The 16,934-nt window shown below is 37.2% G+C and overlaps 4 protein-coding genes across 4 annotated transcripts in view; 2 read left to right on the plus strand and 2 right to left on the minus strand.

The window, feature by feature from the left end:
* Positions 1-10,966, minus strand: part of LOC126377095 (equilibrative nucleoside transporter 1) — a 49,849-nt gene extending 38,883 nt beyond the window's left edge. Inside the window, exons 1-2 of the mRNA XM_050024752.1 lie at positions 10,807-10,966; positions 4,374-4,528 (exon numbers count right to left, since the gene is read on the minus strand). Coding sequence (XP_049880709.1) covers positions 4,374-4,461 — 88 coding nt within the window. The 5' untranslated portion in view covers positions 4,462-4,528; positions 10,807-10,966. The remainder of the gene's footprint in view (positions 1-4,373; positions 4,529-10,806) is intronic.
* Positions 10,967-11,244: 278 nt separating this feature from the next.
* On the plus strand, positions 11,245-13,005 carry LOC126377239 (uncharacterized). Its single transcript, XM_050024949.1, has 2 exons — positions 11,245-11,649; positions 11,810-13,005. Exons 1-2 carry the CDS (start codon positions 11,397-11,399, stop codon positions 12,001-12,003), a joined length of 447 nt encoding a protein of 148 aa, XP_049880906.1. The 5' UTR covers positions 11,245-11,396; the 3' UTR covers positions 12,004-13,005.
* LOC126377142 (gastrula zinc finger protein XlCGF17.1-like) lies at positions 12,529-14,235 on the minus strand. The gene has a single exon (XM_050024821.1). It carries the CDS (start codon positions 14,109-14,111, stop codon positions 13,035-13,037), a length of 1,077 nt encoding a protein of 358 aa, XP_049880778.1. The 5' UTR covers positions 14,112-14,235; the 3' UTR covers positions 12,529-13,034.
* A 165-nt stretch (positions 14,236-14,400) lies between these two features.
* On the plus strand, positions 14,401-16,921 carry LOC126376962 (uncharacterized). The gene is made up of 7 exons (XM_050024515.1): positions 14,401-15,001; positions 15,085-15,161; positions 15,285-15,412; positions 15,566-15,667; positions 15,760-15,861; positions 16,046-16,135; positions 16,651-16,921. The coding sequence occupies exons 1-7, from the start codon at positions 14,822-14,824 to the stop codon at positions 16,902-16,904; spliced, it is 933 nt and encodes a 310-aa protein (XP_049880472.1). The 5' UTR covers positions 14,401-14,821; the 3' UTR covers positions 16,905-16,921.
* Positions 16,922-16,934: the final 13 nt, after the last annotated feature.

Consider the following 16,934-nt stretch of genomic DNA (forward strand, 5'->3'; position numbering starts at 1 on the left):
GTTAGTCTAACTGAATATTAAAAAGTGGACTGTATTGGGAAAATTGCGATATACTAAATTCGGGTAAAAATTTATACGAAAGTGCAATATACGAAACACGACAATAGACGAGAAAAAATGCCTTTAAAAGAGAAAGACTCACCTAGGTGACCTGCTGAGACATACGTAGGCTCGAGACCAACAGCCAGGGAGGCTCCTGCAGTACCTTCAGCTCGCCGACTTACCTCAGATTACCGAGTTACCTATAACTGTGGCAAAAACACTCGAGCGATGGATTGTCTTCCCAGTCTAAAGGCACTGTTGCACTAGAAGTGACTTTCGGCAAATACGACAATGGTTCGAAAGGATTCAAAATTATTCGAGGGTCACACGTCTGACCTCTATAACGACACGAAAGCAAGAGAGTGAGAGAGACGTTCCAAAACTAAATTTTCAAAAAGTTATTTATTTTTTAAGTTATGTTTGTGATGTTGCCAGGCGAAATATAGTACAATTCTGAACACTAACATAAAGCTAGTTCATCTTGCGATGGATGTACCTCTGACTACCCCAATTGGCATACAGTCGTGAGCTTACGTTATGTTCTATAGACTGAAGGAATACCGCCATGGTTTGAAACGAGTCAATACATCCGTCCCTTTTCATTTCGGCAGATAAGAAAATGCTAGGTATAAATTATAAGAAAATTAGTTGGTGTATAGTGGAATCAGCACATTGTTAGTTTAATTTTGAATTTTTCATCAGTAAACCTGTAACCTGGAACCTGACAGAGGGCAGCAGTAACTGTCAGTACTAAACAGAGGCGGAGGACAGGAGTCCTAGTACGGCTTCGTAATAGACTACTCTGGGCGCCATCCCACATGTGTCAGACATAGTACTGCGGGGCGGAAGGCAAGAGGGAAACCACTACCCTATTTTTCCCTAAAAAAGTAGCATGGAAAATGCTGCACCGACAAGAGCGAGGTTCTTAAATTGATGTTGATGAAACATATAACCACTGCATATGACTTTACCAACCCGCAGTGGAGCAGCGTGATGGAGTATGCTCCATTGGAAAGGGAGGGAGGCCTGTGCCCAGCAGTGGGACGTATATAGGCTATTTATGTTATATGACTTTACGAGTTTGAATTATAAAATTGATATCGCCTTGGTTTGCAGATATGAAAATCCCTAGAAAGTTATTGGTTATAAGTATGCGTGTCCGCTCTGGGCACATTCCTCTAAAAATCTCCAGACTGCACAGTATGTAACACCAGAGAAAATAACTACCATGCTCTGGCGGAGTGAGTCCGGGTCGGAGCAAAACAAAATAGATAACTGATATTATGTAGTTTCCAGGAGAATAGGCTCTTTATTCCATGGGACTTAAACATAGCTGGCGAGGAATGTGTGTGCCATGAGCAATATCATGTAACCACTTTAGAACCCTGTCGCACTATCATATTTGACATTTAGTAAGACTTACGGTTTAATTTGTTAAAAAAGTTAATGTGACATGGTATCAAAGAGTATAATAATAATAATAAATTGATTTATTTTATAAAATTGATTTGTACAATTTGGGTTTACAAGTTGGGGTTTACAATACATATTAAATAAATAAATTTATTATTTATTATTAATTATTTATTTATTTAATAAATTGATTTGATTTGATTTAATGCTCGTGACCGTACTAAACATCTCTGCCTACATACAAGGGTGATGCTCTATGTAACGCCATTGTAGTACTAGATGTGCGACATGTATGACTCGTGTATGACAATGACACAGTACGTAATTTCCTGAGACGCTGTTGTCCAGTCTTGATAGACCACATGACACATGTGGCGAGAATCAATGTTTACATAACATGCTACACACACTTTGCAGCACACGTTTCATTCATGTGACTGTGATATTCAAATTCCAAATAGATTAGTTAGTTTTATTCGTAGACGTTCTTTGTTCATTTCTTTTTCAGTATATTTATATATATATATATATATATATGTACCGGTATATCGGGAGTCTCATATCCGTACTTTAGACGCGGTAAGAACCCGATATTATGTGTTATAATTATGTATAATATATGTACCTACTAGACGCTCATAGTCTCTGTTTACCCCGGTGGGAAATAGGCGTGAGTTTATGTATGTATGTAGACGCTCATCTACGTGTATATTCTGCCCATCCCAACCTAGAATATAATACTTAAAACGGCAACTCTCCGTCCCCCACCAGCGGCTGAGCTAGGCTTACCTCACCCCCTCGGTCTTACTTTAGTCTTCAATCGTATAGGAGTCAGACGTCGCACACACAGATGCGCGTGTACGATAACGACAATGTGTACTGTCAAAACGAGGTGTTTTGTATGAAGTGTCCGGGGTGAGACTACGGTTACCAGGTGGTCATTGACTGAACGTCAATAATCCATACGTATCTTTACATTAGTGAGACACAGATTTTTGCATTCCGGGTTTTGTGCTCAGTGAGAAGATTTTACTATGGTTCTAGATATCTAGGTGCCTTGCGAAAGAACAATGAGCGTCTTTACAGAAATATCCGGATTGCGGGAATGTTCTTTTTCATTATATTCAGCGTAGGTATAACAAGTGGTTCTCAAAGTCTTATTTTGTTACTGTGCAACCCATCATCAACAGTATTAAATGCCCTCTTTCATCATGATCGTACTTTTAAGAATATCATTAAAATAATGTTAGCACCGCTGGTGCTAATATGCGTTTTCTGGAGTGGAGACCGCGTCTAGGGAAACCCAGTGAGGGTCGACCCCTGACAAGATGGCGGGACGACTTGCAGTAGGTGGCTGGAAGCGCTTGGATACGTAAGGATAGGGCTTTGTGACGCGCCTTGGGAGAGGCCTATGTCCAGCAGTGAACTGCAATGGGCTGGTGATGATGAACTCAACACGTAATTAAATATTATATATTAAATCAAAGAGCAACACGGGGGGAGTAGACATACGCAGGCGTTCCCCTCTGCAAGAAGATGTTTGAGCCACTTGTTCTATTTTTTATATATTTCCGGCGTAGGTCCGTGTTTGCTCCATGGCCTAGCTACCCAAGGGCAACACCAAAAAGACTGCATTTTTAAAAGTATATAATTAAAAACTTTTTACTCGCTCTATTGTGTGTACCCCGAACGGTGGTCGACTTTTGTTTTTTATTTGTGCTTTTCCGCAAATATACAATGATAGTTTTTTTAAATACTTTTAAATAATCTACCTGCTGAAACTATATGTACCCAGGACAGGTAGTCCTATAAAAAATAAATCTAGGTGCGTTAATGAAACGACCTTGAAAAATGCCTAATTATGTTCGGTGTTTTGTAGCTAATCTAAACCATTTGTCCGTCGAACCTATACCAAAATGGGTTCCATTTAATTCGTTTAGCGAAGATAAGTGAATCCGGAGTGGATAGGTACGTAGAATACCGCACTCCATTGGTTTTACGCTACCGAGACGCAGATTTATTATGCAAAGAACAGAGCACTAGAGGGTTTAAAACGCCACATGGAAGCAATTCATCTAATAAAAGCAATATTGCTATTTGACATTTGCGCATATAAAAAAATAAGTGCGCTATGTGAACAAATGTCAAATAGCAATATTGCTTTTTTATATGAATTGCTTCCATGCCTCTTAGTTCCCCATTTAATTCGGAAACTTTTTAAATAGGTAACATTTCAAATAGAGAACTTTGTGTGTAAAGAAAACTTGTTCTAAAATTGTTACGAATAGAATTTGCGTTTTGTTTACAATATAGCTATTTGCGTTGCGTGGGTAGTATTTGTAGCAAAACGTATTTACTTATACTTACTTTGCTATAAATATTCCTTGAGTCACCGTAATGAGGGACTTCTCAGGCCACGTTCCGGAAAAATATACAGATGGCGCTGTACACCGTTCTTTTAACCTTCTAATTTAATAGTAACAGACATATAAATTATAGCAAATAGCTATCATCATCATCAGCCCATTAGCGTCCCCACTGCTGGGGCACGGGCCATCCCTATGGATGGATAGGGAGATCGGGCCTTAAACCACCACGCGGCGCGGGCCCAGCGCGGATTGGTGGTTATTAACGACTGCTAATGCAGCCGGGACCAACGGCTTAACGTGCCTTCCGAAGCACGGAGGAGCTCGAGATGAAAACTTTTTTTTTGTGGTCACCCATCCTATGACCGGCCTTTGCGAAAGTTGCTTAACTTCGATAATCGCAGACCGAGCGCGTTAACCGCTGCGCCACCGAGCTCCTCAAATAATAGCTATATTGCTTTTTAAGTGAAAAGCTTGTGGCCTTTTTAACCCGTCAGTTTTGATACGGTCGGTCATCGACCTTACAACCCTCGGAAAAAAGGAGTGACTTACCTCCCTGCCTGCCGTGCATGACGACGGCGTTGCGCTCCGGCCGTAACAGGCTCTCGGCCTCCGCCCCACCCTGGTGCGACATCTCCATCTCACACGAACACCACTATCATAACCCTGATACAGGCATGTGTGAAGGCACGGTGTCGATGTGTTATCTGTGGACAAAATCACTACATAGTACAAAACAAAGTCGCTTTTTCTGTCCCTCTATCCCTATGTACGCTTAAATATTTAAAACTACGCAACGGATTTTGATGTGTGCGTCAAGCTAGCGGCCTCAAAAAAAAAATGGGCACGAAAAAATAATTTGACCATACCAAAAAATAGTACTCTTATTGAAAAAAATAGTACCTGTTGTAAAAAAATTAGTACCATCACGGTTCTGGATTTATAGCCATGTTTTATTGCACTTGCTAGCTTGACGGTGAGCGAAATTTGGCGAGAGTTAACGACAAGGTCTTTCGCTTTGATTTAAACACCAAAAAATAGTATCGAAATAGTACTCACCCCCTGCAAAATACCGAAAGTAGTACTTCAACGGTTCCAAAGTTATAAAGGTAGTTCTTTGATCCCGCTAGCTTGACGTTTTGAAAATACCTATTATCTGGGGAATGCTTGCATACTTCAGTTTGTAACTAATGTCAATAAACTCGTATGAAATAGTACTCTCTACCATCATAATTTGGACCTGATTCTCTTTGTAGAAATATGTCAAAAAGTCATTATAACCTATGTCATACATTTATCAAGACGAGTACAGTCGCGAACAAAATTATTACACATGGTCAAGAATGTTGTCAGATTTCAGTATTTTTCCCCATTTTTGGGTAAAAATTGGTGAAGTGCCAGGGTTGTTAGATGAAAGTAATATCATTGTTGAAACTCTTTGAGTTATTCTACAAATACTGCAAATTGTTTATTAACAAACACTTCGATCCGTAACAAATTCAACATGAAGGTATAAATTATAAAATAAAACAGCAGATTAAAAATGTATTATGATGTATTAAAATCACAGATTGTTTTCGATAAGAACTAGACCCATGCAGCCATTTTCTATTAAAATTAGTGCATATGGGTGTATGCAATAGGAATTTTTTGTAATAGCAGCACTGAAGTGCAAAGAAATGGTAGGGTAGACCTCCAAAATGGCAATACTTACGAATAAATTGTGAGGTTATGTAATTGTCTACGTGACTGTATCAACAACAAATGTATGGCATAGGTTATGATGATTGTTTAACATTTCTACAAAGAGAATCGGATCAAAATTATGATGGTAGGGAGTACTATTTCATACGAGTTTATTGACATTAGTTACATACTGAAGTATGCAAGCGTTCCCCAGATAATAGGTATTTTCAAAACGTCAAGCTAGCGGGATCAAAGAACTGCCTTTATAACTTTGGAACCGTTGAAGTACTACTTTCGGTATTTTGCAGGGGGTGAGTACTATTTCGATACTATTTTTTGGCGTTTAAATCAAAGCGAAAGACCTTGTCGTTAACTCTCGCCAAATTTCGCTCACCGTCAAGCTAGCAAGTGCAATAAAACATGGCTATAAATCCAGAACCGTGATGGTACTAATTTTTTTACAACAGGTACTATTTTTTTCAATAAGAGTACTATTTTTTGGTATGGTCAAATTATTTTTTCGTGCCCATTTTTTTTTTGAGGCCGCTAGCTTGACGCACACATTTTGATGCGGTTTTTTTAAATAGATAGAGTGATTCAAGAGGAAGGTTTATATGTATAATATAACATCCATTAAATAGTGGAGAAATGCTGTCATTTTTGATGTGATGTCGTAAATAATTTCATTTTTTCCTCAGCATTGCACCCGAGCGAAGCCGGGGCGGGTCGCTAGTAATCTATAAAAGGGAAGTCCTTCAAACACCAGAACTCAATAACATTACTGTTAATCACTGACATTCTATAAGCAAATAGACTCACATTCGTTAGAGCTTTTCTAAAAAACCGTCCGAACCGTGTTATAAATAGGAACACATTAAGTTATGTACATACATACACTAACTCACGCCTATTCCCCACCGGAGTAAGCAGTGACTATGGAATTCCATTTGCTTCGATCCTGACACACTTCTCTTGCTTCCTCCACATTCATCAATCGTTTCATACACGCTCGCCGGTTCAGAGTAGATCGTATTAAACCTTTTCTAAGTAAGTTATGTATGTAGTATAAATTCTTTCCCTCGAATTAAGATGTTATGGCTGGTCAAACAAAACGTTTTTCGCCAATTATAAATCTGCCTCTATTTAGTAATCAGAATTTCATAATTTATCTTTGGCCTAGAAAACTACCCAATTATCAAAATCTACTAGACACGCTCCGAAACTCCCCTTTTCTTCTATCGTGTGGGTTGTGAGGCGGAGTACCAACCTCATCAACCCTGGTGTCAGGGTTACTACTATTGAGCCGCCAAAGGCCCCTGACATGTATCGACTACCTACTCACTTACATTAGTAAGTAGTAACCGGGACCAACGGCTTAACGTGCCTTCCGAAGCACGGATCATACTTTCGGACGATCAGGTGATCAGTCTGTAGTGTCCTAACCAAACTAGGGACCATAAAGTAATTTTTGTGATATGTCCCCACCGGGAATCGAACCCAGGACCTCCGGATCATCCACTGGACCACGGAGGTCGTTACTCCCCTTTTAATGAATACGGATTAGGAAATGATTATCTCATCTACCCTACTTGCATCTACTATCAACTCTATCTATCTGATACTAGTTTTGTCATATGGGAATCCAAACAGGATGTCAGATAGGCATTACAGATACGAGATAGTAGGTAATATTAGCATAATTTATGCTGAATTTAAGGTGTTGTAACATACGGAATGTAAACTATGAAACCAGAATTGGAACATTTGCTTAAAAATAATTATTGTAAAACAAAAACCCGACTGCACACTAAAAAGAGGAATACAAGCCCCAAAAGAATACTGTTTAATCAAATGCCAAATCCAAGCTATGGAATGTCGTTGCCAACCCTCTAAGGCCGTGTTCGCTCTATGGTCGTTGCCGACAAATACAGGTTAATGGATGATGATGACGATTGTCAATGATTTTGTTGTCGGACGATAAACGTGTCATCAAGGTTATCCTAATGACACCGGCATGGAGGCCTCGTAAGGATAGCTATCCTAGAGCGATCTGAGCAATTGCTAGCTGAGAATTGATAAGTACTTTTTACGTAGAACCTATGGTATTGCTACATTAATGTATATTTTACTAATATTAACAGCCTCCGTGGTCAAGTGGTTAGAGCGTTACTCACGATCTGGAGGTCCGGGTTCGATTCCCGATGGAGACATTATCGAAATCACTTTGTAAGACTGTCCTTTGTTTGGTAAGGACTTTACAGGCTTGAATCACCTGATTGTCCGAAAAAAAGGTTCCGTGCTTCGGAGGGCACGTTAAGCCGTTGGTCCCGGCTATTAGCCGTAAAAATACCTCCACCAACCCGCAGTGAAGTAGATTAGTGGAGTATGCTAAATACCCCCTCCGGTTGATTGAGGGGAGGCCTGTGCCCAGCAGTGTCTCATGGTCTACTCAGAAATTAGTACTGCTGTCAGATACTTATCCGGCAGATATGCCATCAGATAGCTTATCAGCGTCATCATGCAGATATTGGAAATGAAAATATGTCTAAATGTTTACGGAAAAGAGGCTTTTATTATAGATAATACGCATAGGAGTAACGTCTCGTATACGTAGTATAGGAGTGGTATACTTAGGAGACGTTAACTCTCCGCCCCGCGCCAATTCGTATCGGGCGCCGACCTCACCCCCTCTGGATCTTACGTCTTGGTAAGGAGTAAGGGGAAGTGCGGACTGAGTCTCGCCCGCACTTATACATTAGGCGGCGCACGATAAAACTTTGATTTTTGTATAGTGTTCAGCAGGCTGCACCAATAAACCCAGCTAATGCTATCTTTCTTTTTTTTATATGTAAATAGATGTCCTACTACATCTGACTATGTGTCGTACGTACGTAACTATTGGTCCTAGCTGTAGAGTACACCTTTTATATACTGCCATGATTTGGCTCGCCAACACACCATCACTCTGTACAGGCAGACCGTCCTGCATCGACTGACTGTTTGTCTTGCTCTGTATTCAGATGACGTATGCGCCCGAGACAAGGATAGCAATATCAATACACTACATTAGCCCTCGATAAAATTCGCGCCGCGCGCGGTGTGGTTGCTGTGCCGCGAAGACAAGGTGTGCTTAAGGTAATAGACGATTTCTCAGGTTCGAGCCAGAAGAAATAACCCTCCTTTTTCTTCGCCGCAGTCGGGTAATGACCCGACTGCGGCGATGCTTAACTATGTAAGCGTAAGTGTGTTTTGTTAAGTTGTATCTCCTATTTGTAATCTATTTCTTAATTAGATAAATAAATTCATTGAACTGTATACTACTAAGCAACTATAATCGGGAGCTTTGTCATTGACTATATCTTATCGTAATATCTATTTTTTATCATTTGCGTACCGTATCAAGTTGCTACTTGACATTATCTAAGAAGTTTTAAGATGTGGAAGAAAAGATAATCCAGTTGGAAATTCAGATATGTAATCTTACATCTAGAATGTATATAATCATTATCTCATAATATGCATATATGTATTATCTAGAGCTTAAAAAACAAATATGTTTATTTTACGAAAATGCTGCAGTTACAAATTACAATGGATAGTAATAGATGTATTAGCTCATCAAATAATGTCAACTCGTCTCTCCTCTAAGGCCAGGCGCGCACTACGAGTTCGCCGCGCGGCAGAAAAAAGCAGCGGCATAATGTCGCACTGTAATACAGTGTTAAATTGTATAGTTTTAAATTGTATTGCGCGCACTTGACGGCAGATCCTCCGCAGCGGCGCAGTATTACAGTACGACATTATGCCGCCGAAAAACTCGTAGTGCGCGCCTGGCCTAAACAAATAATATAATAATATGAAATTATATTCAGTCATTCATTTTAATAAATTCGAACTTTTCTTCCTAATAAAGGGTGTGCTTATTGCTCATAAAGGAAATTAGGCACCTAAATGTGTCTTAATTCTTCGACTCTACATGAGGAACCTATGATCTCACTAGCTATTTGTATCGATACAATACAATAGCATATTTTATTGCACCTAATTGTTCAATGCAGTATGCTTTTCATTGTTTGTTTTTATTATCTTAATATCCAAATGAGAAACTTGCTCTTATTAAAGATGACTTTTTCAACAAAAATATATTTTTCCTCAAAATTTCAGTTTTTTTTTTTATGTCCAAGAATAGTTTCGGCAATTCCCTTTGATTCACTGTGTGTCTATTAAAACACACACGATTTATCTAATGATGAAGTTTAAAAAACAAACTGTGCTCAATTTACAAAGCATGGCTCCACTTTTACTCAATATGCATGGGACTGTGGTGTAACTTGATTTAAAAAAAAAAATCTTTTGAAAAGGTATTTTACAAGGGACTGTTTTAATCTACTAATACCACAGACAGACATATTTTTTATTAAGCACTCTCTCTGAAAGATATTATTATGTTCCATTGAACCATTCAACAAAACACAAAAGAAAGTCATTAACATTATAACATGAGTCATTTAAACTCTTTGTTTGCCTGTATGTTAATGGGCAGGATGTCTGGCTATGACTGGGCATAAAGTTTCATTCATTAAATATATTTACTTTAAACTTTTGATTAGCCGTCATCTAAAGGATGTTGATATCTGACTGATAGCTATAACACTACTGTAGACCTAAAAAAATGATTCAATGAGGTTGTTCAAATACAAGTTATCTGTGTTTATTGAGACAATAAGAATGAAATGAATCTACAAATAGGGCTTGAAAATTGTTTTGTTTTATCTGCCTATTTTCTAATTAGAATATTTGTACTGTAAAGACTAAAAATAAAAAATGGTAGGCAATAAACTTCTTTATTTATTTTTCAATAAGGAAAACCTGGAAGATCCAATTAGACCCAAAGTTTTGATAATCCAAAAAATTGCAAAATTTAAAGTGCTCATATGAATTTCAATGAAAGTGACAGATGTTTACTACTAAAGAATTAGTGTCAACGCACTTTTTGGGCTGCGTCTATTGACCTCTTTATCGAATGGTCCCTTCACTTCCACAGTAACTTGTACGAAACAGGTCACTGCAGCTGCATTCCTCACATTTGATAAGGGCAAGAAACTAGGTAGCAACTAGTAACTCTAACTACTATATCCTCCATTTTTCCACGAAGTTCTTTACAGTACCAACTTTCACTTACAATTCTAATTTAAAAATAAAATATTTGCATAGCTAAACAAAATAAAACATCGACGATAAAATACCGAACGTGCCCATTGAGCGCGTGGTCGTCTCCCTGCCACCTGACGCAACTTACCGAATCATAATCCAATAACACGGCAACAACACACTTTTATTAGTCTTAACTCGTTGATTGTGCAAACTAAACTTTTCTAGTCATAATAATTTAACTGCATTGAAGTAAAAATTACGAACACGTGCCGCACAACCACCCCGCTCGCGTCGTTCGTTGCACTTAATTTGGTGTTGCCTAATGCAACGCATGATACACACAAATTAATACAATTTATTTTATAAAAAAAAAACCACTTCGTCCTCTGCTCTACCTCGTCATAAAACTGTTTAATTTTCATTTAAATACTAAGACATAGTGAATGGAAAAGAGCAGCTCCTTGGCGTTTTACGAATATGATATAGGAGCTAACGACGGTTAACTAACGTTATTTATGTGTTGTATTTGTATGGTAGTTAACTTTTTACTATGCTGGCAACATTCTTTAGAAACTTCCTTCCTTTTTGTCATCTGTCATTTGTTTGATCTATTTCCTCGTATTCTATTTTTAAATTTTATTTGATTTTTTAGTGATTTATTTAATGATAGTGCTTCTTTTCTTTCAATAATTTCTTAAAATCGTGTTTTATATTTATTTAAGATAACGTTGCACAATGGTTAATGCTAGTTTGGCGTATGAAATTCTTCTCTACATAAATTCATTTTATTTCGGTCTATTTGCAATGTGTGAACTGGGGACTCTCATTCTCAAGTCTGTAGTGATTATAGATAAATACAACGATGATACGGATCCTACTAAACTAGATCCACTGAAATTGGGCCAAGACTACGGTATGCTGGTTGGTCTGTTCGTCATAGAGGCCGCAAGACTTCTGTTGGGGCGCAAAGGCAGTCTCAAAGAAAGAGGTAAGCTTTTGATAAATGTTAATGATTTTTCTCTTTGAAGTCTGTTGTTTCTTTTTGCTTGGTGCGAGGCTAACATAACAGCTACATAAAGCAAATCACTTAACTATCAATATTCTTTCTCTTTTATCACAATATAAAAAAATGTGATTTATGTTGCCAGATATTCCAGTAATGTTCTCGGTGCTGTTGACTATACCATCCATCATTGGTGTGCTGTATCTTCTCATCTGGCAAGTAGTGGTGCTGCGAATAGAGTACATTTGGTGCACTCTCATGTTGTGCATCCAACTACTGGAGTTCGTATTTGCAGTCATGTTTGTTGTCACCATGTGTAAAGGACCTTCATATGACTAATAAGGCAAAGAAACAAAGTGAAGGCACAACATATGATTAATAGTTTATTTATAAATTGTGAATTATGCAAGTGTGGATTTTCACATGCCAGTGTCAAGCCATGCACAACAAATGAGTAATGAGTGTTTATTAAAAAATGGAATGAGTATGGGAATGCACCTACAGGAATGTTCCTACTTTTTGTAAGTACTTTTTGACAGCTCTAAATTTTATAAAATTCTTATTGGTACTACCTACATTCATGTATTACAACAAATTATTTAAAAATATATTTTATCTTGTTAAACGATAAATGTTGTTATCCTATATTTATTCATTTATAAGCACAAGTGTGTATTTAATGTACTTAATTGTAAGACAAGTTTTTGAGTGCAGTTATTCTGCTATTTTCTCCATTTTAAAAATGAACACCAAAGTATTTTCATATTTAAATAAGATGTGTAAACTATTTATCCATGTTGTCATTTTAAAATTAGCTTTTTAATATTTCTATGTTTGTGTAATTGTGAAATGAAATCAAGTCCGTAAGGAACAAAAAGTGATAATGTGGCCTTTATTTATAAAATATACAACTCATTGTTGATAAATCTTCCATTGTGCAGTAGAGAATTATTGTGAACACCAAAGAGTTTAGATGTATAATAATGGTGCCTATTGGGGGAACTGAGAGCTCTTAATCTAGTGCTCTCCTTCACTTACAATAAGTGAAACAAAGTGATAGCACTAGTTTTAGTCCTGTCAAAGTTGGTGGTTGCCCGAATTGGCACCATTCTCATACCTGTATAGAGTTTATAATCCTCATGTGTACCAAACTAAAATACATACCTCATTGTCTTAATACCTTTTTATACAATCTCAACGCACATGACAAATTGTATTAGCCAAATAAATCTATTCTAGTCCAATATAACTTATAAAACAGCTATTTATTTATAAGGCATTTTAAGAATTTAATGGTACTTTATATTGTACTTTCAGTGTTAAATTAAATGAAAAATTATATATGTGGCTATTTAATTCAAATGTTCTAACTAAGATTCAATAACATCTCTTTGGTACTCGGCTTGTAAGTATAAAGGCATTCTTCCTTTGACCATTTTATCTCTCTTATGTACTCTTAATTCATGCCGCATTAAAGCTTTTCTGGTGCCATATTTATTGCCACATAGGTGGCATCCAAACTCCTTAATACCAGCATGATCAGATTTGAAATGTGCGTCTAGATCTCTTTTTGTGTAGAACCCTCGTCCACATTCATTACACTTGAAAGGTCTATCTTTTCTATGCGTTAGGAGGTGCCTGTTAAGATTGCTTCGGGTCAGGAAACGTAACTGGCACTTGTCACAACAAAATGGCTTATCACCTGTGTGACTTCGCATGTGAATCTTCAGAGAATCAATGTATCTTCCTCTGTATGGGCACACTTGACATTCATAAGGCAACTCAAAGCTGTGTAATTGGAGATGCCGTAACAGATTATCTTTTCTGTACATTTTTCCACATACTTCACAAATAAGATGTGAAGCAGATTCATGTCTCGCCAAATGCCTTTTATACAACTGTGGTGTGAGCAAACCATAACATATTGGGCACTGTATGCGGACATTCTTATGCCGTTTTGAATTTTTATGTGCAATATATTCATTATTACTTTGAAAACTTAATGTGCAAAGCTTGCACGTGTAAGACTTGGAAGTTCCAATCTCGTATGATTCATCATCATTACTGTTATCATTTTCGCTAAATTCAACATTGTTTACATACTCATTTGAAAGTTCTACATTCTGCTGATTCTCACGAAGAAAGATATCAGATTTCTTGGCGGTGTGTCTGAATAATACAGCATTTTGTAGCAGAGAATTGCAAGCTTGACATAAATATTTAGGATAGTCGTCGTCTACGTCGATATCGATTTCGCCAAATATTCTGATGGATTCCGATATGTCTGGAGCGCTATCGCCACCGTAAATAGATATCGTACCTTCATTTAAACATATTCTACAAATCCTGGGTAGTTGAGGGGTTTTATTCAACTTTTCAGCTTCTTTCTTCTGTCGACGGAGACGATTGCGTCTTATTATTTTTAACCCAAAATAAGCAGTTGCCATCACGCAGTAAATATGTTACTTTTCTCCATTTAATACTTATGACAAGTATTCCAATTCCAAAGAGAATATAATAGATTTCTCTGAATGAAATGAAAATAAACATTACAAAATAGACATTGGACGTCAGAAGGTCTTTGTCAGATAAGGGATCCAGGATTAAAAAAATGAATATGTCAAATAGTAAATGATGTTTTAGTTTTATTAGTTTATTTGTTATGGATGTAATAAGATGAAATGGAAAACTATTCAACGTCATGTTCACCTTTTCCATTCTTAATTATCCATGAATACTTACACCCGTATTCTAAGATGTTTACTCAAAACTGCCTTCACTCGGTCCTCAGCCAAGGCCACCTTAAGGGATTCTCAAAATCTCCTTGAAATCGGTATTCTTAGTTGGCACCTCAACCTTAACGGAGGTTTCCTCCAGCGAGGAAGAGTGGAGGTATGACGTCATTGTTTTCGTATTATTTTGTTGGCAGCATGATAGAATTCTGTTGGCTGTGGTCACGTTTGTAGTTTATGGGAACATTTAAACGTCAAACAAATTGTCAAATCGACTTTGACAGTTGATTTCGCGGTACCGGCTTTGTTTATTTCAAACACAAATTTCAGACTACTTTGCACTGAGCAAGTTATCATCCGTCCCAAACTACTTTGTGGAGTGTGAAAGTGTTTATTAGATTTGTAAAAGTGTTTATCAAGTCAAAATGTCGAGCGGATCAACAAGACAAACTTTCACTGAACACGAAAAAGTGTGTCTGCAGGAATTAGTTTTGAAATATAAATTAAATTCTGCTGCAACTATTGGGGCTGGAAATGCAAATGTAAAAAAAATGGCTTGGGTACGCCTTACACAAGAATTTAACTCCATTGCGACCAATAGTAAAGTAAGTACCTAATTGTAGCACATAATATTAATATCATTCCTGATTTTGATTAAACTTACAAACAAACCTTTGATTTCTTTTAGCGAACAGAGGCACAATTAAAAAAATGTTGGGACAATTTAAAAACCAGAAGAAAACAATTTCTAGCACAAGAAAAAAGGTAAAATATCATATACTTTCTTAAAAGTAAATATTTAATTATTTACTATTGTTACAAAACAGAGTGCAATGCTGTAAGTAATGTTATTTTTAAGCTTCTCTTTTTTTCATTTGAATTTGGAAGGGAACGCATGAGGACCGGAGGTGGGTTGTATGCAGCTAGTACCTCTCAAGGCTCCCAGGAGGCTATTGATGCTGCTCTTTTGGATGCCACAAATATAGAGCTACAAGGCGTGTTTGATAGTGATAGTGGTGAGTTATCAGGATATACATACATACCTTATTCCACTTACTAAAGGTATGTTTTTTATATCTCTTTTCTATGTTCAGTTGAAAGTTAATAGAATTTCGCCGAGTGGCTCTTGCAAGTAAAAATTATAGCAATTGATAACATTTTCATTCCAGATATGGTGTTGGACCACAACATGTTAGCCCCAGTACCCGATCTCCCTGCACCTGCAGCCCCTGCTAATACCTCACCTGGCGAAGGACCATCCCAAATACAAAGTATAATAGTTAAGCTATATTTTTTGCCATTTCTAACACAATAAACAACATATTTTTTTTGCAGAATACATTATGTTTTGCCTTTTTTGCAGAAGCTATTCCTGTGGAAGTTGATATTGAAATAATGGATAATCAATATCGTCCATCAGCCGGGTCTCGTCTCTCCGATTATGAGCCACCTTCTCTAATTCAAGGTATTTTCTTAGATATTTTCTTAAGTTGATTATCTAGTACATTTAAACAAAACTATAGGCTTGATTATTATTACAAGTAATCTAAACCAGTGTGAAGATTTTAAAGATTTTAAGAAAGAGGTGTGTTTAATGAACACTTATGTAACCTTATTTAAGTAACATATTTGGAATTTTTTATTTGTAGAGTCTGTTCCTGTGGCACAAGTAGAGCTACCTCGTCGACCATCAACTGGATTGAGAGAACATGATTATGGAGCACCTTCTCAAACTCAAGGTATTCTTATTATAGCAATATTGTTGAACAAAATCTGCTTTATAAGTAACTAAAATAATTTCTAATGTATTTTTGGTAACAAATTCCTAGAAACCCCATGCTGATCTTGCGCGACCCAACTCCGTCCACAAAAGTTTTTAGAGCTTTCTTATCTTTTGTTTACATTCACATCTGTGAATGTGATGGCCATCTGTCAGCACTTGTGGTGACCTTTTTTTATATTAGCCAGTTAAACGTATTCACTTCGGAGTAAAAAGGATCGGTTAAAAAATATTTTTATTATAAGTACATACACATACATAAACTCACGCCCGTAAGCCCTAATGGGGTGGGCAGAGCCACAAGTAATCAAAGACAACTTGCAGCCACTGTTGATACGATGTCGTTTATTATAAGTAACTGTGTTTATTAAGCCTGTGAACTTTCAAATCAAATCAAATCAAATCAAATATACTTTATTGCACAGAACTACAGAACTTTCGTGCGTTTTAACATATCTTCTTGTTACGTTTCAGCTTCAAAGAACATTCGGGCTCATGTAATTAATCAGGAGTTCACCTTGCGAAAGGATAGATATCAGGTGATAGTGGACAGGGAGGAGGAGCTACACAAATTGAGGGTAGCAGAGCGGGAGTGGCTCGTAAAGGCAGCTGAGGAGACATATCATAAAGCTCGCCTTGAAAAGGAAAGTGCGCAGGAGTTGCTGCTATGCAGCCGGGCTAAGCGAGAGCTAGCAGAGCTGCATCTTTCTAGGGAAAGAAAGAAATAAATTGATAGTTTTTATAACATTTTTTTTATT

Source organism: Pectinophora gossypiella, chromosome 22, assembly GCF_024362695.1.
Source record: "Pectinophora gossypiella chromosome 22, ilPecGoss1.1, whole genome shotgun sequence".
NCBI classification, from domain to species: Eukaryota; Metazoa; Arthropoda; class Insecta; order Lepidoptera; family Gelechiidae; genus Pectinophora; species Pectinophora gossypiella.